This window comes from Peromyscus leucopus, chromosome 23 (genome assembly GCF_004664715.2).
Source record: "Peromyscus leucopus breed LL Stock chromosome 23, UCI_PerLeu_2.1, whole genome shotgun sequence".
NCBI lineage: Eukaryota > Metazoa > Chordata > Mammalia > Rodentia > Cricetidae > Peromyscus > Peromyscus leucopus.
Genome location: NC_051082.1, coordinates 44,931,586 through 44,957,086, shown reverse-complemented (window position 1 = coordinate 44,957,086; position 25,501 = coordinate 44,931,586). Strand labels below are relative to the sequence as shown.

At 50.4% G+C, this 25,501-nt stretch overlaps 1 protein-coding gene across 2 annotated transcripts; it reads right to left on the bottom strand.

The window, feature by feature from the left end:
• Positions 1–79: 79 nt before the first annotated feature.
• On the bottom strand, positions 80–25,501 carry Bri3 (brain protein I3). Of its 2 annotated transcripts, none has more exons than XM_037198495.1 (3): positions 25,321–25,501; positions 8,975–9,077; positions 80–482 (listed from the first exon to the last, which is right to left on the bottom strand). In XM_037198495.1, the coding sequence occupies exons 1-3, from the start codon at positions 25,445–25,447 to the stop codon at positions 350–352; spliced, it is 363 nt and encodes a 120-aa protein (XP_037054390.1). In that variant the 5' UTR covers positions 25,448–25,501; the 3' UTR covers positions 80–349. The 2 variants fall into 2 exon arrangements, with proteins under 2 accessions (XP_037054390.1, XP_028746124.1); XM_028890291.2 differs by lacking the exon at positions 25,321–25,501 and adding an exon at positions 9,361–9,653.

Below are 25,501 nucleotides of genomic sequence, written 5' to 3'. Positions count from 1 at the left end.
GCCTTTGCACGTGTGACATTTCCACGACAAGACTTCACAGAGGGGCAGTGTGTAAAAACACTGGGCAAGCAAAACAAGCTACACAATGGTATGAATCTCATTTATTTAAAACAGTATTTCTCACCATCTCAAATTGAAGACTGCAAAAACTAGAAGCAGTACTTTCTTGAGTTCTCTTAACCTTGGGAGCAGTTCGCTGCCTTCCCCTGCGAGTCAGCCCGTGTATGCCAAGTCTATCCCACCACACTTTACAAAACAGTCCTGAAGCTTAATCAAATAAAACTATTGTACACAACATTTACATTAGAAAAGATAGCTGAATGTAGGAAAACTGGGTGTGTTGTTCCCTTTAAGTAAAGACGGCTCCACAGTTGGGGCATCTTCGCTTCCTCAATGCAAAGCAGCAGATGAACCCAAAAGGAAACAGGACGATGGCCAAGAAGATGCCCAGGCAGGTGAAGCAGTACTCCAGGACACCAACCCTGCAGAGAGAGGCAGCCAAGTTAGGGTCCCCAAGCCTGACAACCGTGGGATGTCACCCTCCCCTCCTGTGAGTCACATACACACACACACACACACACACACACACACACACACACACACACACACACACACACACACGGCGCTTGCCTGACTTGCACACACCCCAGCAAACAGCCCAGGGCTGGATTGCACAGAACTGGCTGGAGCCAGTATAAACCGCCATTGCTACTGAAGGCACCCTGGGCAAATCAGAGAACACAGTTGAAAGGTACCCCCTAACGCGAATAAAGACAGAACTTTCCATAGGTCACAGTCTTACAAAAGGGGTGAGATGGAGCTGGTGAGGTGGCTCAGCTGTAAAGGCACTTGCCACAAAACCTGACGACCTGAGTTGGATCCCCTCAGCCCCTAGAGTTGGCAGGAGAGAACCAACTCCATGAAGCTGTCCTTTGGCTTCCACCTTCATACACAACAGGAAAAACAAGAGCCAAGCAAATGATTCTATAAAAATCCGACATCTCGGGCTGGAGAGATGGCTCAGCGGTTGGGAGCACTGGCTGCTCTTCCAGAGGACCCGGGTTCAATTCCCAGGACCCACATGGCAGCTCACAACTGTCTATAACTCCCTCACACAGAAATAACTGCAGGCAAAACACCAATGCACGTAAGATAAAAATAAACTATTTTAAAAAAAAAAATTCTGACATCTCAGAAATGAAACCCACTGTAGAGTGTTTGCTGTGCTGGGAACAGAAACCGAGCCTCCTGAGTAGCCGGCTAAGTGCTCTGTCTCCAAACCCAGAGTCTTTCCCCACTGCTGAAATGTTTTAGGTTTCTTTTCTGTCCTCTAAGGGAAAATGTTTTTAAAGTGATCATTTGGTTGGTGTGAAGTTAAGTCAGCCAAAAGTTTAGGGGGCTGGAGAGATGGCTCAGGGGTTAGGAGCACTGGCTCCTCTTCTAGAGAAGCTGGGTTCAAGTCCCAGCACCCACATGGCGACTTACAACTGTTAACTCCAGTTCCAGGGGACCTGACACCCTCACACAGATGCAGGTAAAATACCAATGCACATAAAAATAAATCCTTAAAAAAAAAAGCCAAGTGCACATGCATAATGTGGAACACAACGACAAAGGGACATCATGAAAAGCCGTATCAAGCATGGAAACAGGTCCAGTGACCAGACGTCTCTGTCAGAGGTCATCTTTTCTCCCCATGTGACCCATGTTGACCTGAAACTCTGGCTCCTTCTGCCTCAGCCTATTAGGATTCCAGGTCTTTGTCACCATAGGTAGCTCAAGGATCTTCTCACAAATTCCAAAGGCTCCTCTGGAAAGTTCTAGACACCGAGCCTCACTTCTACCCAACAGACTCCCATGAGCTTCTCCCCAAGCTTCTCCCAACAGGGACCCCCATCCAGTGCTCCAGGCACTAGCCCATGGGCAGTACACACTGCTGGGACAGAGAAGGGGGAAGGAGAGGGGGCTGCTGAAGAGACACTGTCCGAGTGACATCAGAGCTGTCTGCAAAGGACAGAGCTCAGCAGGGACATCAGGGGACAGCAAACTGCCTGGAGGTTCAGCCCTGCCTGCTCTGCTCCCTCTGGGGAGGGAGGGGAGAGGGAGAGAGTAGAGTGGCTCCCAGCATCTTATCCCTCCCCACGGTCTCCGATACTGCAAACTGTCCTTTAGACCACGTTGGCTACTCCTCAGAGAGAGAGCGCAGGAAAGTGAAGGCTTAAAATTAAAAGACCCAACAGGTGAGAGCCAAAATTGAAGGCTTCACCAGGCGTAGTGGGCAGGGTCCCAGCTCTGGGACTTCCTAGGGCCATGACAAACCCAGGTACTCTGGGAATCACATTTTCAACTCCTTAAAAGACAAGACAAACTCCATGCCAGCTTCCCAAACTCGATCAAGAGGAACCGCCAGAAACAAGCCTATGGCAGGCAGTAAGACCCTGAACCCCGACCAGCTCTGCGGGTTCTGGGTGCGGGGCTCTGGACAGGCAGGGCTGGGAAACAACCCCACTTCTGGGCGCTTTCCACTCTGCCTGGTGCCGAGCCTCCAACACCTGAGCTAGGGACAGTGCTGCTGCTGAGCTAGGCCAGAGCACAGGGAAACCAATCTGCTCCAAGGCAGCACGAACCAGGATGCCCACACTGTGTCAAGCAAAGCTACCTCTCGTATGATTTGGGGGCGGGGCATTAAAACAGGGTCTCTGAAACTCCCTATATAACTGAGGATGACCTTGAACTTCTGACCCTCCTGCCTCCACCTCCCAAGTTCTGGGATTACAGATATGTGCCACCAAGGCCTGTCTCATGTGACACTAAAGTGTCCCTTTCTAGCTACAAGGTCACCACATCACTACACTTCCTTAGCCTACCCATACACGGGCAGGACTCCTCCACCAGGCTGCAGCTGCAGGGCCCTCTCTAACCAGTGGTGAAACTGATGAAAAACCTAGCTAAAAACTACCTGAGGCTGCTCTACTGCCCCCGGGCACAGGTGGGCAGGGTCCTGGGCCTAGAAATGTCCAGAGTGGCTGGCAGAAGACTGTGTGGTCCTGACCCATTAAGGGCATCTCTGTCTGGGTTTCATCCTTCTGTTTCTCCCACCTTCACACTGTCCAATCTCGAAGTAAAATTCCAAGAAGCACCGGTCTGCATATTCCAGTTAGAAAATATACCATGAAAATTGGGTATAGTGGTGTGTACCTGTAACTCCAGCACTCAGGAGATAAAGGCAGGAGAATCACAAGTCCAAGGTTATCCTCAGTTACACAGCAAATTAGAGGCCAACCTGGGCTACATGAGACCTTGTCTCAAAAGGTTAGGAAAGGAAAGGAGACGAAAGAAAACATCCCACAAAAGAGCGCTGGGTCACAGGAAACAAATCGTGCTTTCTGATTGGGTCACCAGAAACTTTCAAAGAAACCAGGGGCCTCAAGATCTTCAATACCCAAGAAGAGAGACAGGGGCACCTGCCAAGCTGCTCCCGAGAGGGAGAGCCCAGAAGATGCCAGCGGCTGGGGCACTGTAGGATTTTGCCAGCGTGTAAGGGGTTGGGGTGGGCTCTCCATGCTGCCCTGCATCTCACCCACATGAGTTACTCACCCAGCTGTGGGTTACTACTGTATTCGGGGCCAATCCTTCTAGAGTAGCAGCACACTCCAACCCTGCTGTCCCTCTTAAAGCTCCATCCAGCCCATAAGCCAGCAACTCAGCTGTAGAACGAGGAGGATGGCAGGTCACTCCTCCGGGCACTCCCTCATGGCCCGCACTGCCTGATGCACAATTACCAGAAGTAGCCAGGCCCAGTGTCTTGGCTCAAGACCTCTTATCTTCTGAACCCTTTAACAGTGCTCTTTAAAAGCAGAAGAGAGCCACAGTGGACCCAGCTGACCTGTCACTACTGGGACAGCTCAAAGCATTAGTCTTCACATACCCGGGGTTCCCTGCAAGCACCACACTTTCTGTCAGAGGCTCAGAGCTGGGAAGCAGCCACCTTCTGCTGACTCCACAGTTACGAGTGCCAGACTTGGTACCGAGAACCTCGTGCTTCCTAAGGAGCCTTCCCCTCAACTTGCTCAGGGATGCCCACCTCTGAGAGGACTAAGGCCGCTATGCCTCCAGGAAAAGTGAGGATGCTCCTTCAATCACACTATTTGAAGACCAGTCACCTAAGGTTTTTTTGGACACCAGCCAGCAACCAGAAGTCTATGACTGGAGACTCACATATCCTCATCCCACAAAAACAACTTGAACCCTTCTAAGCAGGCTTCAGTGAACTAGAGGGCTGGGGAAGAGAGACCTGCTCCAGCCCTCCACCTTTAGCTATAAGCGAGGGAACTCATGCCCCAGGATCCCTTGCCCTCAACCCACAATTCCAAATGCCCAAAGCTCTGGAAGCAGAACTTTCCCCAAATTTGGATCAGCATGATGTGAATGTGTATGAGGAGATTATAGTCCCTGTTTTGTTGTTTGCTTGTTTTTTCAGACAGGCTCTCTACATAGCCCTGACTCTCTATGTAGATCAGGCTGGCCTCAAACTCACAGAGAACCACCCTCCTTTGCCTCCCAAGTGCTGGGACTAGAAACGTGCACCACTGCCCAGCCGATTTATAGTCTTAATATAGCCACTTAACATGAAGATTCACGTCTTGCTGCAAAAAGTACTAACATTTTAACTTCAGTTCTGCCCCAGATCTCAAACGGAACATTGGCAAAAGTTTTAGTTCTAAAAGCCAACGTCTGACTCCAGAAACACAATATGGCCTCTAAGTCGATTTATATTCAACCAAATGCTCCAGGCTACTGAGGTGGGAATAGCACTAAGTGAAGACCCTGCCCAAGAGAACAGCTGCTGCCGTCCAGCTTGCCTGTCCCCACAGCCTCACCTTCTCTTCCTCTGCAGCCTCCCTGGAGCTCCAGGACAGGTTTCAACTCTTCCAATTGGCTCAGAACCCAAAGCTGGGCCTCCTGGCAGCACCTGGATGGCCCCTCCTCCGCCCTTACCCAGTCACATGGAAAGGGGAGGAAACAGCACAGGGAATTAGGAAAATAACTAACTTCGAAAGCCTTTGTTTCTTTAACCCCTAACTGGAGCCTCCACAAACTAGCAGCCACTCAACCCTGACATCTGCCAGACAGGTCGGTCGCAGGAGGTAAGTGGACGGAGGAAGGGAGAGGGAAGCTCTGAGCTGCAGGAAGACATGCAACCCTGGAATGTCCCAAGGGCCAAGTACTTAGCCAGAAAGGGCTATCCTGACCCGTCCTGTGTCCTTACAGAACCCCACTCCATCAGTCCAGCCTGGCCCCATCTTACAGGTGGGTGAGGTCGGAGCTGCAGGAGGCCATACAGCTGTGGAAGTGTGACAGGGATCCAAGCTGGCCCCAGCCCTCCGTATGTTCAAGTATTACTCCCAAACCCGGGAGCCCCGAGGCACCATCCAGCCCTAGGAGCCACCTGCAACATTCCGAGAACTGGAAGGACAACATCCCCAGGAAAAGGATGCAAGGGTTTCCTCCACCAGCTACTGAGTGAGTGAGAGCTCCCAACAGAGCCACCAGACAGCAGTCTCCACTCCACAGAGCATCCCCACATGGCAGAGAGCACCCTGATGTGGGCAGTTCACCAGGACCTCCTCCAAAATATCCTGCCACCTAAGCACAGGTCTCCAAACTGTCAGGCCTAACCTCAAGTGTTCACAGGGGGGGAGGGGGGGGAAGGCATGTGCCCTCAGGCTCCCACCACTCAGAGTTATGCTATCCCACACTGCCAGAGCTGGTAGGCCCCAGATAGGACTGGGAGACAAAAGCAGGCCTCCTTCAGACGGCATGCCTTGCCCAGCACACAGCCAGGACACCAGCCTCTAGCTCCTGCCCGGCATGGCCAGCTCCTTCACCCCCTTCCTCAGCCACAGAAGGGGCAGAACAGCCCTTCTATCACCCACCCACCATTATCAGAAACCCAAGGCTGCCACTACCCCATCTTCTCCAGACTCTGCTACTTCATGTTCTCTATAGCTCCCAAACCCACCTCGGCCCACAGGCTTTCATAACAGCAGCCCTTATACCAGGGCTGTATCCAGACTCCACCCTCCCCTGGATTTCCTCCTGTCACCTCCAGAACTAAACACTCGGTAACAACCCAGCCAGCACTCACGAGGAGCCGGTGCCTGCCAGCTCTGCACTCACAGCCCTGCCACTCGCCCCGTGCATGCACATTCCAGCTGTGACCTGTGCTCCCGGGGCACACTGAGCAGCCTCACCTGCCCTGTGTCTAAGGTCAACCCACAGCCCTGGAAAGGCGCCAGCCTCAGAGACACAGGACCTTCGTGGATACCCTGCTTGCTGCAGGTGGGGCAGGAAAACCTTAAGGAGGGCTGGAAGAAGCCCAGCAAGGGCCTGGTTCATCCACTGGGGATGAGAGAATCGCTCCTTGCAAATGTCTATAAAGGGAAGATGGAGTCAGGCTGCTTAACTGCGACTCAGACAGAATGGCAAAGTGACAAGCGACGCCGGCCTCCTATGCCAAGTCTCACTCAGAGGGAATCACAGACGTGTGACTTGGGCAAATTCCTGCCAAGCCACTAGGGAGGGAAGGGACAGGGCCTGGCAGGCTACATCTGGAAGGGAGAAAGCTTGGTCACATGGGATGTGTCCTATCTCTCAGCCCTAACAGGGTAGGCAGGGGCAGACTCAATCTTTCCGGGGGAACATCTCTGTCCCAACCCTAGGAGCACATACACACTCTCCCCTAAGCCAAAGGTAAAGCCAGCCACCTCTTCCTGTGCTGCCCACTCCATACTTACCTCCCCCACCCCCTGCTTGGGAGAGGGAGGCCCCACACCCTGCATGCCTGCTTTTATAATAGGAATCAGCCTTGGAGCCAGGGGCTAGCAGCAGAGGGCACTATGAAGAGCCTGCAGGGATCCCAGGTGTGCATAACAGCCTGTTCCTCCCAGCCAAGACACAAGTGGCCTGAGAAGATCCAACAGTGGTCACTACTTTAAGGATCAGGCACCCCCAAAAGTTGTCCTCAGAGAACCCAGCTTCCTGAATGCTGGATGCCTCCACCCAGTGGCAGCTACCAGTCCCCAAAGAAGGAAGCACCCACAAAGAGCCCAAGACCTTCCTGAGAGGGCGGCGGACACAGCCTGACCTTGTCCCAGATTCTGCAGCACTGAAGGGCCCCATGAGAAGCCATAAGCCTGCGGAATCACACAACTCACAGCCCAAGGAAAGTGTTCTCAGTAACCCAGACTGGACACTCCACAGCTCTTGGGTTCAGGCTACCTTGACTCCCAGGCTCTTGTAGCCACACTGCCCTGCTGCTGGTCTCCCCTCCCCCTTTCTCTGAGCTCAGAGGTCTGGGCCAAGAGCCTCACGGGAACACCCCTGTCCACTGATGGAGAAAAAAACAGCTGCACGTGGTAGGGCCAGGATCTGGATCCAGTTCCTCATCCAGCTCGCTGCTGGACAAAGCAGAGACATGAAATACTAGAGGCTCCTCCACTGCTATGCCTCTCTCCGTTCTCCCGCCGCCAGCCAGCCAGCCTGCCTGACACCTCTCCTTAAACTTGAGAGATCATCTAATGTTTGCCCCATCCTTAGGGCTCTGAGGCCCCCAGGGACTAGCCTCAACACCAAACAGGAAGGTTTCCCATTTTCCATCTCCATGCAACTCCCCACTATTCCCAAAGGCTCTCTGCACAGGGGACCCTATACTGATGCCCTTGCTCAACAAACTAGAACCACCACCCCGAGTCGGTACTCCCTCTTGTCTACCTGGTGTGTCTCAAACCCTCAGGTGGAACTCTTGCACTGAACTGCCCTCTGGAGGAGTCAGCAAGACTAAGCCATCAGAGAGCCCATCTACAGTTGGAGGGGGCTGCTGATTCCTACCCTCTGCCCCTCCCTCCTCCACCAGCTCCAAAGACCAAGTCAGCAGGGCAGAGGCCCACCAACAGCGCCAGGCAGAGCCTTGAGTTTGCACTGGGGTCCCTGAATGAGGACTCTAACCAGCACTCACTCTCCGTCACCACGCACATGATCAGCTCTGAGGGTCCAGTGTCTTCCACCCTCAGTCATCTGTGAAGCCACTCCCGAGTTCTGAAATCATTAACTTCCCTATGGTTCCACTCTGCGCCTCTGAAACACACTTCTGAAATAAAGTCTAAATCCAAACAAGGGTTTCTTAATCCCATCTCGGAGACTTGAACTTCCTCCTCCCAGACAAAGGCTGAAGCCCTGCCTGCCCTGGGCATCTGAGTGAGTGGCCAAGTCTCACTTGGACGCTGACTCCTCGAAGCCTGCCTAAAACGAGCCTGGCTGCATCTCTTGCCTTGCATAAAGTCCTCACAAAGTTTCTGTCAGCTCCAGTTTGAGGATATGAAAAAAAAAAAAAAAAAAAGAAAGCACACTCCAGGCCGGAACAAAGAAGCACGGGGTTTCCTCCTGGGCCAGCTAGTGGCCCGGAGTTGTTAAGCCCTGGTCTGCATTCTGCACCCTCACAGCCTGTACTCTCCTGGCTACTTGGATCTCCCAAGTCCTTAGGCATCCTGGGCAGCGGACTCAAGTCCCAGTACCTCCCAAATAAGATTCAACTGTAACAGTACACTAGCGGAAACTGGACGAAAAACCAAAATAAACCTTGATTCGCTGCGGATCCCAGAACCAGGGAGGAAAAGACCATCAGTCTCCATTGTTAACATTCCTGCGTCCCACGCACTCGGGGTGCCATGCCTCCCCAAATGCACTCGACTCCCCACAGAAAAAGGGAACCCATCCTTCTGCCGCATAAAGTAAATTCAGAGCCAGGGGTGTGCGACCCCACCTTTCCCCCACTGCAGTCCCTCCCATGCGGGACTCCCTCTCTAAGACGGGATCCCGGCTGTGACCCCACCCCATCCCACCCCCGCTGGCCTTTTGCAGGATCCCGGCACGTGGGTTCTCCGCCGCCGCTACCACCCCCAGGCTGAAGACTCACCTGCAGACCGGGCAGCCTCCGACCACGACGATGGAGTTGGCAGGATACCGGGTGACCGTTCGACTGTGGATGTTATAGACCCGGGGGTGGCTGGTGGGGATCCCTGTGGGAGCGGAGCGCAGATCAGCACCGGGCGTTCTCGGCCCTCCTCCTCCCTCCCCCTAACCCCGGTCCTCCCCGCCTCCAACTGGGCTGAGCGCGCCTGCGGGTGGGCTCTAGAAGGCAAGTGCAAACCCTCCGACACAAAGTTCACGGCCACCGGGGCAGGGCCTGGCCGGGCAGGGCGCTCCAGGCAGCAGCAGCTGCCCCTCTGCAGGCCTGCGCCGGGACAGCGCGGTGCTCAGCCCGAAGGCCGCTCGGGGACCCCCGCCGAGCCGCGGGCCCACCTGTGACGAGGTAGGGGTAGGGCGGCGGCGGGGGCGCGGTGGGGATGGCCCCGTAACCGTGCGGGCCGCACGCGTAGTCGCCCTGGCCGGCCTCCAGGTTGTAGGCGGGCGGCCGCTCCTGCAACAGGGGCTTGTGGTCCATGGCGGCCCCCGGGGCCGCGCGCCCGCCAGCTCCGGCCCGGCTCGCTCCCTTCGGCCCGGCGGGGACGGCGGCGGCGGTGGCAGCGACGGCGGTGTCCCGAGCGGCTCGGCCCTGTAAGGCGCGCGCCGGGCGGGGCGGGCGCGCCAAGGGTTCCCCGCCCTCCTGCCGGTCACAAGACCGGGGTCACGTGGGCGGGGCGGGGCGGGGCTGTGGGCGGGGCCTGGAGAGGGCGTCTTAAAGACGCGGCTCGGCGGCCGGTGCTGGTGGTGGGGCGTTGTCCTCGTTCAGTCCCGCCCCTCGTAGACTCTAGGGCTTCCAGGGAAGTCCTGACCAACCTTGCTCCTGATCTTTTTAAATTTTTTGTTTAAAAAAACGTTTGTTACATGTATTTGGGGGGGTGTGTGTTTATATGAGTGGGCACGCATTTGCAAGTCAGAGGGTGGGTTCCTGCTTTCCACCATATGGGTCCTGGGAGAGATAGGTTGTCAGGTTCGGCGACAGATACCTTCACCCACTGGGCCATCTCGCAAACGGCCACACCCCCACCCCACCCCACCCTTTTTTTTTTTTTGTGGGCTCACGCATCCCAGGTTGGTCTCGACCTCACTACTACGGAACCCAGAACTCTTAATCCTCTCGCCTCTGCCTCCCAAAGTATGGACCACCTTGCCAGCTCCTGATCACTATATTAAACCCTCAAATCCCCCCCTCCCCGCCCCCAGCGCCAGGATCACCACCCACGGGGAGGGGCAGGGGTGCATGCCTCTGGCTGAAGCAGTCCCAAGCATGATGCTTGCTTAGTTAGTTGGTTAGTAAGGCAGATTGGGAGCTGTGCCTGTAGCTGGGTTGATATAGAGTGCTTGCCTAGCCTGAATAAAGCCATGGGTTCCGTTTCCGGCATTCCATAAACCAGGTACGGCGGTGCATCCCTGTAATCCCAGCACTTGGGAGCTGATTCAAGAGGATCAGAAGTCCAGTGACATCCTCTAATGCACAGCAAGTTTAAGGCCAGCCTGGGTTCCATGAGACCATGTGTCAAGTAGACCGTGTCTCCAAAACCAACCAAACCAAAAAGGAATGTTGGAACACTCAGAACCCTTCCCATGTGCTGCCTGTGTGTTTCCAGGGTCTTGCTTTGGTGACACTTCCCACGTCCTGTCCTTTTCTATGTGATCTGTGTTTTGACCCACGTTTGGTAACTACAACTTCTCAGAGATTCAGTTTGTATTTATTTATTTCAAATGTGTGATACGCCTATAATCTGCCCACAGTGGGATTATAAGCCTGTGCTGCTATTCTTTAATTACTTTTATTTTAGCAAATTAACAGAGGGAGCTTCGCTGCTAGGGCCTCTGTCATCCCTAGCCATGGCTTTGACCCAGTCTATGGTACCAGGGAGGAGTCCTTCCCCTGAAGCAGCCCATCAGAGAGCAACTGGTTACCCCTATAACAACAGACTTGCTACTACTGTACCACCAAGCACATCTTGTCTAGTCTGTTCTTGGTGTTGTGTACACACAGGATCCACATCTGGGTGATTAAAAAAGGGGTTTTGCCTCCATTTCTGAAGGAGAAGAAAAGCTATGGATACCAACAAAATTAATAAAAATTCGATTCGAACAGGAAAAACCCCTTGATGAAAAGAAGTAAAAGATCATCCACCAATGTGACATCTCTACAAGTTGTAAGAAAAATTTAACAATCAAAGGGTGGGGTAGGGTTCTGTTTTTGTCTTTCCAGGATAATGGAAAGTACCCATCTTCCAAAACTCATAAGGCCTTGGATATCCGGATGTTTACAGCAGAAAGGAAGAATCTATTGGTACCAATCTACACATGGTAAAATCTCACTGTCTAACATCTTTCTCTCTATCAATCTAGAAAAGTTGTGGTTCCAATTCAATTATAAGCCAAGCTGGCTTTGGAGATGGAATTGACTCACTCCTTCTCTAAACACAAGCATATTGCTAAAAGAAAAGTTTGAGAGATTCTTCAGTCCCGTATCAGAAGAGCCCTCTGGTGTGAGACAGAAGGAAACCAATAAAAAGGGACCATTGTCTTCAAAATTCTAATTCTCTCCATGCTTACTCTTGATTTCTCAGAATCCTTTCTTACATGCTATGTCCTCTTTAAATCCAAACCTCCCATTTTTGATAACAAATAAGTTTTTCCAATAGCAATCTCAGAAGTCTCCAGAAGGAAGATGGGGCCCCAAACAACAACAACTCTACCCAATCCAGAATGATGCCATGGTAATCATCATCATACTACACTTCTTGCCAGAATTTCAGACAATCTTAACCATTACTCTAAAACTTGCTGCAGAACCTACAGTTAGTCTAACTGAGATTTAACTATCTGAGCTTTCTCACAGTACCCAACAGAGATAACATCACCCCCTAAACGGCAGGAAGCAATTCTAAGAAAACGACGCCCCTTCTCCCTTAGGTGTCATAATTCTCAGGGTTATGGATGACGGTTATAGGGTTGGGGGTGGAAGAAAATATTAACTCAGTATTGTAAAAAAAAAAAAAAAGTGGGGAGGGGAAGAAGAAATGGAACGGATAGGTATAAGATATGATGGTAAATCATTGTTTATACTAGCAAACAAATTTAGTAAAATAGCAACCTTAGATAATTTGCACTGTAATTTGTACTGTGATAGATTCTTATATGTTGATACAAATGTAAACTATTTTTATACTCCTGTTTAAGATAATTTGTATATTGATACAAATACAGAACTATATTTGTTATAATGTACATATATTTCTACTCTTATTTGAAACATTTTTATATTAATACAAATGTAAATTTATATCTGTCATACTTTATATATGTTCTACTTCTGTCTAGGATATTCGGTATATTGATATATATTTAAGATTATTGTCATATTGCATATCGCACTATATATTCCTACCTCTGTTATAAATATCTTGTGTATTGTCACAATTTTGAAGTCATCATTCTTCACCATACATTTGCTTATAGACTGTTTACCTTGTTTACGTGAAGCCTTAGTCCTTAGGTTATTTCGGTAGATAAGACTTATAGATTTATAGTCGCCTATGCCTGTCATCTCTATAGTTACATTAGTTAGGTTATCCAGATTTACAGATACATAGGTCAGATGGACAGGTAATCTTCAAACACTTCATAGACCTAGAGAATATGGCATTTAAATAACTTAGAATTCTGTTGACGTGAGACACAATTGCTCCTGGCTGCACCAATTGATCCCGAGAGAATGTTGGGCTTCTAAGACATTTCCATTTGGAAGTTTGTCTTTTTGGCACAAAATGGCCTACTGGGCAAAGAACTGCCCTTGCCTTGATGGCTGACAGTACAAATGCAATGCTGTCCTTTCTGGACAAGCGGGACACAAGGAAAGCGACCACTGTACTCTGCCAAGACAGGGTAAGATGGTCTTTCAGAAATCCTGCTTCTGAAAATGGTCTGTCAGATACTCTAGGCCTGTAGCCAATTTGAATGCACCAACAATGCTGAGAAACATTAGGTGACTGTCCAGGCTGCCAGCTGTCTTGGTCTACTCTTGCAAGATTCCTGAAAGTTGCTTGCATCCATCTACCATTTCTCAAGTACCATTATGCTCAATCTCAGATCTTTGATGGGATTGAAGACTAGCAGTTATAGTTACAACTTAGTATATATAATATCTTAGATAGAACATATTAAGTATTAGATTCAGGTTCTTTAGGATAGGACACCTTTGAATGATCTTTATAACATGCCATTTACCTATGCTCTATACTTCTCTGGATTTTCATATGTGTTTCTTCCTTGATATTGTTTGCATTGGTTGTAGTTACATCTTATCTAGGTCATTATCCCTCATTATTTCTGGACAATATTTGATAACCATTCCTTTGTATATAGTCTTGTATTAGTTTAGAACCTTCTTATTTAGACAAAAAGGGAGAGATGTAGTGGGTAGCCATTCCAGCTTGGATCTGGAAGTTCCAACCCCCAACCCCCATTGAGACTCTGGCAACTGTCACACCTACGAGGTGGGGCCAGGGGAGGCACCTGGAGACCCAAGAGCTGGAAGGGCCAGCGCTCTCTCTGTGCACTCTCTCTGTGCCGGGACGGGACGCTGAACGGTGAAGGTGGACTGTGCAGAGCTCCGGAGAACACCGCTGGATTGCAATACACCTTCCCCAGACCCTGCGACCTACCTTTCACTAAATTTGTGAGTTACGCCATTAAATAAATATCCTTTTAACTACGTGGAATGGCCAAAATAATTTCTCCAATACCAGCCAGTGTCCTCAGCCATACCCGCCCTGAATCTCTGAAGCTGAGCAGAGTGAAGCCTGGTGACAGATGGATGGGAAAATGGCAGGCAGCAGCAAAGGCCAGGGAGAAACTGGAAAGAAAGGAAAATGAGAGGTACCTGTTCAAGTCTGTTGACCTTTCCAGGGGTGGTGCCATGCACCTGCAACCCGGCACTCAGGAGGCTGAGGCAGGGGGATCTAGAATTCCAGACCAGCAAAATCCCACCTGAAATGAAAAGACTTGGCAACTTCTAGGAGCAGAGGTACCAAATTGGTGAAAGGATGCTCAAGATTGTGGTTTGGATGGTGGTAGACAGAGGGCTAGCACCTGGCTGTGCACAAAGACAAAGCTGTGTTCAGGGGAAGAGCCAGACAGGACCAGTTTTTCACCAAGCTCATTCCCTAAGTGATGCCTAATAAAAGCTGGAGAGAGTCTGAGCAGGTGTTGGGAACATCCTCCTTTTTATGGTGTTTTGGTCTAGATTTATGTATTTATATGTATGACTATTTTCCCCCATGTGTACCCGTGTGCTACATGTGTGCCTGGTACCTGTAAAGGCCAAAAGAGTGTTAGATCCCCTGGAACTGGAATTATAGATGGTTGTGAGCCACCATGTGAGTGCTGGGAATTGAACCTAGGTCCTCTGCAAGAGCAGCAAGTGCTCTTAACTACTAGAGCCATCTCTCCAGCCAGCTGTGTGTGTGCACGCGCATGAGTGTGAGTGTGAGTGTGTGTGAGTCAGGGGGATGGTAGTTTGGAGACAGGGTCTTCTGTAGCCCAAGCTGGCCTGTACTCACCCTGTAACAAGGGATGACCTTGAACTCCTGATCCTCCTGTCTCCACTTCCCCAGGGCTGGGATTCCAGGCACACAACACCACACCTGGTTTAATACCACCCTGCTGCTGAAAGGTCTGGGACATTTCATAGTCAAAGCCACTCAAGTGCCAGCACCACGGAGCACCTGATCTGTTCATGGTGAATCCGCTCAGGTGCCAGCACCACGGAGCACCTGATTGTTGTGTTGCTTTGTGCAGGTTGAAAGGAGACAGTCACCTGCTTTTGGAGCTGATGTAACGAGCTGGGGACGGAGTTACTAAGAGGTGATGCCCTGGGAATGAACAGGCTCAAGGAGATGGGGAGTCCGTGAGGACGGGGTGAGCTGTAACTGCCCTCCAGTGTTTAGAGTGGCTAGTTTAGAAGGAGATATTTGACCGGAGAAAAGACTAGAGAGAGGAGCCATGTGTGGTGCTGCGTCATACCTCTAATCCCAGCACATGGGAGGTAGAGGCATGAGAATCAAGAGTTCAAGATCATCCTAAGCTACATAGAAAGTTCGAGGATAGCCTGGACTACACGAGACCCTGTCACCAAAAATAAGGGAAGGAGGAGGGGGTGCTGGATCAGCCAGTAAAGTGAGGATTTGAGTCTGCATCCTACCACCCACAGAAAAGCCAGTCAAGGCGGGGTGCACCTGCGACCCCAGCACTAGAGAGGCAGAAACGGGGATCCCTGGAGCTCACTGGCCGGCCGGCCTGGCCAAGTGGATGAAACCCAAGTTAAACCAGAGACCCTGTCTCTAAAAATAAGATGGAGCCAAGTAGTGGGGCACGCCTTTAATCCCAGCACTTGGGAGGCAGAGGCAGGTGGATCTCTGAGTTTGAGGCCAGCCTGGGCTACAGAGCAAGATCCAGGAGAGGCTCCAAAGCTACACAGAGAAACCCTGTCTTAGAAGAGGGAGAGAGAGAGAGATCAACGAAGACACCAGACTTCAACCTCTGTCCTCCACACAGACAAATGCATGCGCGCACAACACACACTCAAGACAAGAAATGAAACAAAAAACAGCTGGCCATGCAGAGATGGAAGGAACAGTGTTCAGGCTTGCTTGTTTGTTTAATGTGGGCAAACCCCAGATCACGCGTAAAGTGATAGGATTCAGCAGGGCAGGGGGAGGGGCAAAAGGTGAGGGGAGCAGTCCCCTGTCGGATTGGATTGGTCACCCATAGAAGGGGACACAAAGGTGCTGGGACAGATACCACTCCCTCTTACCCCTCCCTCTCATTCTCCACTTTCTTTCTTCCCTCTCCCTCTCCTTCTCCTTCCCACTGGGGGTGCTACATAAGCACCCAACCCTGAGCTGCATCCCCAGCGTGGGAGCGCTCTCCTGAGTGTTGCTAACTCCTTCATGAAATTGGGAGCAAAGCCAGAAACTGAGTCTTGAGACCAGAGGAGGGAGTGTAAGAAATAGATGGTTTGTGGGACTCCCGAGAAGAGGGGTCTAAGCAGGCAAGAAGAAGAATTGCAGTGTGATCCCTGAGCCATGTGAGGCAGTAATGTAGCCATACAGGCAGAAGGGAAAATGTTCTCAAGCCCCTCCTTTCCGGCCATCAGGCTGATAAAACAATGGACCTTAAGGAATTGGAATTTCTCAGGAAATCTCGTACTTAAGATATTGTGGTTTGAATGAAAATGCACCCCACCCCGCCCCCCCCCATAGGTGCATAATTTGAATACATGGTCCCCAATTGGTGGAACTGTTTGGGAAGGATTAGAAGGTGTGTCCTTGTCAGAGGAAGTGTGTCACCAGAGGTGGGCTTTGAGGTTTCAAGAACCCCCACCACTCCCAGTTAGCTCTCTCTGCCTTGTCCTTGTGGATCAGATGTGAGCTCTCAGCTACTGCTCCAGCACCATGCCTGCCTGCCTGCTGCCGCCATGCTCCTCACCATGATGGTCATGGGCTCACCCTCTGAGTGTGGGTGAGCTTCCAAACAACTCTTTCCTTTAAAATTCCCTTAGTGTCTCTTCACAGCAATAGAAGAGTTAACTGAGAGACTGGAGAAAGACAAGGCTGAAGCCCTGGGAGAAGCCATGGTGCAGCCTCCCTGAAGGAAGTACATCATGGCGGAGGGCTCTGAGACTAAAGGCCTTGCCTACTTCCAGTCTGCTCTCTGATTCATGCTCACAGTTAAAGATGTGAACTCTCAGCTTCCTGCTCCAGCTGCTGCCTGCTGCCACACTTCTCTATCACAACGGAACCTTCTTATCCCTCTGGAATCATAAGCCCAAATAAATTCTTCTCTGTGTTGCCTTGGTCATGGTGTTTTACCATAGCAACAGACAATAACTAATACGGCTTCTTCTTTTCTTTTTTTTTTTTTTTTTTTTTGGTTGTTCGAGACAGGGTTTCTCTGTGTAGCTTTGTGCCTTTCCTGGAACTCACTCTGTAGACCAGGCTGGCCTCGAACTCACAGAGATCCGCCTAGCTCTGCCTCCCAAGTGCTGGATTAAAGGTGTGCGCCACCATTACCTGGCCAAATACGGCTTCTTAAGGGGGAGAAACAATTAAGTGTCTTGACAATAGCCACATTTACCATTTTGGTGACTCTCAAGTTACATCTCAAAGGCTTGCTAAAGGTATTCTCTCTCTCTCTCTTCTCTCTCTCTCTCTCTCTCTCTCTCTCTCTCTCTCTCTCTCTCTCTCTCCTCCCTTCCCTCTTTCTCTGATACAAAGTCTCATGTGGCCTTCCATGAAGCCAAGGATGACCTTGAACTTCTAACCCTCCTGCCTTGACCTTCCAAGTGCTGGGATTACAGCTGTGCACCACACACAGTTTATGGTACTGAAGCCTGGACTCAGGGCATGTTCATGATGGTGGCAGCCAAACCTGCTACCAGCTGAGCATATCCCCACCCTCTTCTTCCTGATAAGTGGCTGCAGAGGTGACTTGCATGGAGTCATAATCTGATAAGGAAAATCCAGGAAGCACTAGGGTTACACAAGGTTTAGGACGCATCTTTTACCATAATGGAGCGTCTGGGGAGATTCCTGGAAAGTTGCAGGTCACAGCTGGGAAGGGGGAAAGGCCTTAAGGAAATGTGGCTAATGGTGCTGGAATTTTGACTTCCTAGCTGGAGAGCCTTCAAGCAGGCTCCTGGATGAGACTCCTTTCCGTTCTCCCGTCCCCATCATACCCCTGTCTTTCTGTCCTGTCTCATTGGAGAGCAGAAGTTAAAAATCCAGGTGTGGGCGGGGCTCCATTCCCTCCAAAGGTTCTTGGAAACGCCCCTTCCTGTCATTTCTAGTACCTGGTGACTCCAGATTCCTTGTCACACAGCAATCGAAAGTGTCTCTAGCCTTCTCGTGTCTCTCTAGGCCCCTCCTCTTGTAAGAACACCAGTCACTGTTTGCATTTAGGGCTCAAGCTTGCTATAGAATGGCACTGTCCATGCACACATGCCCAAGCCTTCCCCTCCCTCCGAGCATCCTCATACAGTCGGGATCCAGCTGCCCTGTGTCACTGGCATGGCTGGAGCCAGGATATGCTAAAGAGAGACACTTGTGCCCTCCCTTCAGCTATGAGGTTATAGAAACAACGGCCTCCGTGGAGTTGGAAGTCACCCCCCCCCAAGTCTCAGAATTGAAGGAAGGAAAGGCCGAAGCCCCAGGTGCTTGTCACCACTTGTCCGACCACCTTGAAGGAGAGACAGGAAGCTGAGAAAATGATCTGTCAGTGAGATTTCTTAGCTATGCATAACCCCTATTTAAACATAAACCTCAGAAACTGGAGAGATAGCTCAGTGGTTAAGAGCACTAGTTGCTCTCGGAGAGAACTTGGGGTCAATTCCCAGCACGCACATGGCAGCTCACAGTCATTTCTAACTCCAGTTCCAAAGGATATGATGCCCTCTTCTGGCCTTTATGAGCACTGCATGCATGTGGTGCACAGAGGTGCACGCAGGCAGGACACCCTTTCACATAACATAAAAACAATGAAAACAACCCGGGCGGTGGTGGCACACGCCTTTAATCCCAGCACTCTGGGAGGCAGAGGCAGGCAGATCTCTGTGAGTTCGAGGCCAGCCTGGTCTACAGAGCGAGATCCAGGACAGGCACCAAAACTACACAGAGAAAACCTGTCTCGAAACACCCACCCCCTAATAATAATAAATAATGAATAATAAATAAAAACAAAAAAACAAAAAAATCTTAAAAAAAAAAAATCATGAACCCTTATACCAGGACCCTGAAAGTGGACTTTGGGATCCCTGGACCTCTTCATTTGTTCCTCTCTCCAATGTAGCCATATTGAATAAATCTCTGTTTTTCACTATTATGCATCTCGTTAACTGGTGTATTTGAGGCGGGGTGGCTGAACCTAGCTTATCAGGTCTTCTTTAACCATAAAACCTCCAGTGACAGTGATTTGGGCATGGTGGGCACTCTCCATGGCATGTCATATGTTTTGTTTTCTGGCTTCTGTGGAGTTATCCCACGGAAGTAAACATCAACACCCCCTCACTGTTTGTAAAGGAGACTCGGGCACAGACAGTTTTGTTTGCACTTACAAGGAATCCTGGCCTTTGAACATGAGGTCTACCACCTACAGCCCTAAGACTACACCAAGTGTGCAAAATGGAAACACTGGTGACTCGGGGTGTGCGTGCGTGCGTGCGTGCACGCCTTTGCCCTTACCTTGCTAGGGACTGAACCCTGGGCCTCGGGCACGCCAGCCGAGTTACCACTGAGCTACACACTGCCGGTCCTCTTCATGGTTGGTATTAGCCAAAAGTCCAAGAATCAATCTAGTCTATTTACCATTTTGAGAGAGGGTCTCACTAAGTTGCCCACATTGGTCTTGACCTTCCTCTGTAGCCCAGACAGGCCTTGAACGTGTGATCCTCCTGCCTCAGCCTTCTGAGTAGCTGAGGTTACAAGTCTGTTTCAGCAGACTGGCTGGCCACTGGTTCTATGAGAAATACATTCCCACAGAACAAGAGGGAATGTGTTTCACTTAGAGCATATCTTCTCTGGGCTGGGGACGTCACTTAGGGATAAGATGTTTGTGTGGCATGCAAGAGGACTCCGCACCAGACGGAAAATGAAAATAAGGGTTAGAGATGTCATTTAGTGGCTGTGGTGCTCGCCTAGCCTTCATGAAGCCCTGAGTTCTATCCTTGGCACCGATAAAACCAGGTGTGGTGGCATGCACCCATGATCCCAGCCCTCGGGAAGTAGAGGCTGGCAGAGCGGAAGGTCAAGGTCACCCTCTACAGTAGTCTACTGCACAGTGGATTTGAGGCCAGCCTGGGCTGCATGAGACCCTGCCATTCATAAGTAAGTCCTGTGCACATTTTTCTGACAACTTCAATTCTATTCTTTATCTGCTTATACATCTGTTGTACACTAAATTTATTTATTCTTTAGTATTGCCATTTCTGTTAAAAACAAATAAATGCAACTCTGATTTTGAGTAGAGTATATAAATGCTTTCTAAGGAGGGCACAAGACGGGATCTGGGCACACGGAGGATGTGCCGGCCCCTGCCTGGGGGCTGGGGCAGTCGTCATCCTCCAGACCTTGACAGTCGCTGTGACTGTCCTCAGATGTACCAGAGGAAGCCAAACAAAGGCCGTGCCCTTTTCTTGCATGCTCTTGAGAGGCACTGATAACCCATCACGTGGGTTTCTTGGCACATACAGGAACTGGGTACCTCACATGGCTGGGATTGTGACCAAAGGAGAAAGAAAAAAAAAAAAAAAAAGAAAGAAAAAAAACAAGAAGGAAGCAGAGTGTCAAAAGCCAGGGCTGGAGCCAATTGCAAGTGCCTGGCTTGGGGAAGGACGTTACCAAATATTTGCTGAATAGCAACTAAATGTTTATCTTAGATAAACACTTTGGAGTTTTATGGCAAGCCGGTTGTAAGCTTTACAATTCTACTAGGCAAATACTTCTAAGCATTGTTATAAATTAAGCATATCGGGTTCCACATGACACACAAAAGTGTCTCTTTTGCTGTCGGATAGTAAATCTTTCGTAAGTCACGGGGCTTCAAGATGGCTTTGTAGGTAAAGTGCTTGCCCTATAAGCATGATGTCCTGCCTTTGATCCCCCAAATACGCACGAAAAGGCCAGGCATGGAGGCCAAGGCTTGTACCACCAGCACTGGGTGGGGAGGCGGAGACAGGCAGATCCCTGGAGCTCAGTGTCCAGCCAGCCGGACCTATGAGGCAAGTTCCAGGCCTGTAAAGGACCTTGTCAGAAGACACAAGATGGGCAATCAGGGGAACACCATGTAAGGTTAACTTCTGGTCACCACGCGCTTGCGTCCCCACGTGCAGCTGTACCCATATGCACACACAGACACACACAGACACATATACAATCTTTTATAAGTCACACATATACATATTCAAATGTGCATAATGCCCTTTGCTTTCCTCTTTCTCTGTGGGGATTAAATCCGGGGCCTTGGCACACTGCAAGCAGTCTACCACTGAGCTACACCCCAATCTTCCCAGATTTCTTGACTGAGGGACAGAGAGTCCAAGGACATTTCAACCAAATTTAGATATTGAGGCAGGTAAGGTGGAGGGAAAGATCCTGGTTGGAAGAACAACTGGTTCTCATCAAGAATGTTCTAGGCTAGGTGTAGAGGGTAGCCATTCCAGCTTGGATCTGGAAGTTCCAACCCCCATTGAGATTCTACGAGGTGGGGCGAGGGGAGGCGCCTGGAGACCCGAGAGCTGGATGGGCCAGCGCTCTCTCTGTGCACGCTCTCTGTGCCAGGACACTGAACGGTGAAGGTGGACTGTGCAGAGCTCTGGAGAACACCGCTGGATTGCGATACACCTTCCCCAGACCCTGCGACCTACCTTTCACTTAATTTGTGAGTTACGCCATTAAATAAATATCCTTTTAACTACGTGGAGTGACCAAAATAATTACTCCAATAGCTAGGAACTTCCTGTATAATTTGAGCAAGCAACTGAGCCTCCTAAACTGGAGACATCAAATATCTTTCAACATTAGAACAGTTTCCTGGGCTGGGAGATGGTTCATCGATAAAGTGCCTGCCATGATGACCTTAGTTTGATACCAGAACACATGTTTTAAAAAACAAAACAAAACAAAAAAAAAAAAAAAACCAGGCATGGGGCATGCACCTGGAATCCCAGGCTCATTGGCTGGCCAGACTAGCCAAATTGGCAGCTCAAGGCCATTGAGTGCCTATCTCTAAAAACAAGGTCTGGGGCTTGGGAGGTGGTTCTGAGGTTGAGAGCACTTGCCCCACAATCATGACTATCAGAATTTGAATCCCAGCAACCATGGTACAAGCCAGGTATCCCATGTCTGCCTGTAACCGCAGTTCAGAGGGCAGGGGAGATGGGAGGATACCTGGAGCTTGCTGGCCTCCAGCCTAGTCAAGAAAACATGTGCCCTGGAGCAGAAGAGATGGCTCAGTGGATAAGAGCACTGGCCGCTCTTGCCAAGGACCTCAGTTCAGTTCCCTGCACCCACGTGGTGGCTCACAAACATCCATAACTCTGAGTTCCAAGGGATCGGATATCCTTCTAGCCTCCCTAGGCACCAGGCACACATGTGCTACACATATTTACATGCAGGTAAAACACTCATACACACATATAAAATAAATAAATCTTACCAGGCATGGTGGTGCACACCTGTAATCCCAGCATTCAGGAGGAAGAGGCAGATGAAGTCTCTGCAACTTTGAGGCCAGCCTGGTCTACATAATAAGTTTCAGGCCAGCCAGGGCTACACAGTGAGACCCTGTCTCAAAATAATATAAGGCAAAAGCTGGGCGGTGGTGGCGCACGCCTTTAATCCCAGCACTCGGGAGGCAGAGCCAGGCAGATCGCCGTGAGTTCGAGGCCAGCTTGGGCTACCAAGTGAGCTCCAGGAAAGGCGTAAAACTACGCAGAGAAACCCTGTCTCGAAAAAACCAAAAAAAAATAAATAAATAAATAAATAAATAATAATAATATAAGGCAAATCTTAAAACAACAACAGAAAACTTGAGTACAGGGAGAGATCCTACCTCAAAGGAATAGAGAATGCCATCGACCTCGTGATATGTGCCTAGAACCTAGACTGATAGAGGAGGATTTAAAGCCTTTTCTAAACTCCAGACTCCATGAAGTACATTCCCACTTTAGGCCAAAAATATGTCTGCATCATTCCAGAAAGCCATGTCTGGTTTTTCAAACATGCAGAATGAGGTGGAGGGAAAGCTGTCTGTGTATGGGAGTCTGGAGAAATGGCTTCGCAGTTCAGAGCACTTACTGCTCTCTCAGAGGCCCCAACTTTGGGTTCCAGCACCCACATCAAGCAGCCCATAATTGCCTGCAACTCCAGCTCCACAAGATCCTATGTCCCCCTAGAAAGAAGAATGGAGAAGGTTGTGGGCCAGCCTAGCATGCATGAAGACCTGGGTTCCATTCCCTAGCACTGCAAAAATGGCTACCACCTGGAATCCATTATTTAGGAAGTGGAGACAGGAGAGTACAGAAGTTCAAATTGCTATGATGAAACACCACGACCAGAAGTAACTTGGGGAGGAGACAGTTGAGTTCACTGATTCTCCTTCTTACGGTTGGTTATCATTGCGCGTTGGTCAGGGCAGGAACTCACCCACGGCAGAAACCTCTCACCAGGAGCTGATGTGGAGGCCATGGAGGGGAGCTGCTTACTGGCTCGCTCCTCATGGCTTGCTCAGCCTGCTTTCCTATAGCATTCAGAACCAATCTCGGGTCAATCACTAGTTAAGAAATGCCCTACAGGCTTGCCTACAGCCTGATCTTATGGAAACAGTTTCTCAACTGGGGTTCCCTCCTCTCAGATGACTCCAGCTTATGTCAGGCTGACATAAAACTAGTCAGCACAGAGTTCCAGGCAGGCCTGTACTATGTTAGACATCTTAAAGGAGTTGGGGGGCAATAATCAAGACCACTCAGAAGTAAGGAAATTGCCAGCGTCACTGAAGATGAGCACTGCCTAGGATCTCACTGAATGGTCTTTTGTGGTTGCATAGTATCATTGGGGAAAATGGTGTGTAACTCCACAGTTCTACTCTGTCACAGGATAGATAGGAAGTTACTTGGATTTACAGAAGTCTTTTCCAGGGTAGGGATGTAAAATCAGCAGTAGAGCACCTGCCTGGAATCCCCCAGGGAGGGGCTGGGGGTGTGGCTCAGTGGCAGAGCCCCTGCCTAGAATCCCCCAGTGAGGGGCTGGGGTGTGGCTCAGTGGCAGAGCACCTGCCTGGAATCCCCCAGTGAGGGGCTGGAGTGTGGCTCAGTGGTAGAGTACCTGCCTAGAATCCCCCAGGGAGGTGTGGCCATCAATAGAAAGTTTGCTCAACATACGTTAGGCCCTGGGTTTGATCCAGAGTGCTGCAAGAAGTTTCTTTGTGTTTAACTTACAGTGGTAACAGGAGACCAAGTAGAACCTGAAGGCACACCTGTGCCCAACTACTGATTACCGAATGTGGTGACAAACACGGGTTCTCTTTGTTTGGGGGAAGCAGACAAGGGGCCAGCCCCAGTTGAGACAAATAATTCATGACTCTGGGTCCATAAGGATGTCTAGGACCCAAGCTGGAAACTCTCTTCAGAGGACTCTTCACATGTGGGGTGGCTAGAGCTCCTGCTCTCTTTCTCCCAGCCACTTCTAGTATTGCAGAGCCACCCAGAACTGGTCCTCCTCAAAGTCAGGGGATCTAAGATGTCGCTGTCACTGGGACTTGGCTTTGTGAGACAAGCGAGCCTGGGGAATTGCGGTGGGGAGGGCCTTTGACGGGAGAGGATGCCATGTGCTGGAGAGGCGACTCGGCAGGAAAGAGCACTTTACAACAGGAGGACATGAGTTCAAATCCCCAGACCCCCACATTGTCAGGGTCGTCCCTGCACGGGCTCGTCACCACAGTGCTGTGCCGAGCAGAGACGGGAGGATCGCTGGGGTGGTCTGGATGAGATGTCCCTCACAGTCTGGAGCGAGCCCCGGGTGGCAGTGCTGTTTGGGAGGTGTGGCCTTGCTGAAGGATAGACATCCCCAGGGGAGGCTCTGAGACTTCAAAGACTCAGTTCCCCAGTTCACTCTCTCGCTTCCTTCCTGTGCTTTTGAGATGTGAGCTCTCAGCTGTTCCTACAGCTGTGTCTACCGTCTGCCGCCACATGGATACCAGGATGGACTCTCATCCCTCTGGAACCAGAATTCCAAATAAACTCTCCTTCCAGAAGCTGCTTGAGTCATGGTGTTTTATCATAACAACAGAAAAGTCACTAAGACAATCACTGAGGCTTGCTGGCCACTAGCCTAGGTCCAGGTGAGAGACCCTGTCTCTCTGTACACCAGGCTGGCCTCAAACTCAGAGATCTGCCTCCTAAGTGCTGGGATTAAAGGTGTGCACCGCCATGCATGAGGTGAGAGACCCTGTCTCAAAAGAATAAGTTGGAGAGTAATAGTAGGTCAGCCAACGTCCTCTGTCCTCTGTGGCTGACACAGATACATGTGCATACACTACACATATCTCACACACACACACACACACACACACACACACACACACACACACACACACACACGGGGGGGGGGGAAGGAGGAGTACCATGATAAAGGACAGAGAAAAAAAACCACCTGCTTTTTTCCTGTCCCTTCTCACTCCCTCCAAGTGTCTTCCCCAGCCAGGCCTCCCGAGCCTCAGCCCAGGGCCTCATACCTGCTTCCTGCACTGTGGTGCCCATGGCTAGTCCCCGCAAGATGCCCAGGAGTGGCCAGAGGGAGCCTGAGGCTGGGCCAGGAAAAGCCCCCTTATGCTCCAGCAGCTGACAGGCAGTGACCGACATGAAGGAGTGACCCAGAAGGCCAGTGGGGAAGAGTCATACCACCATTGAGAATGC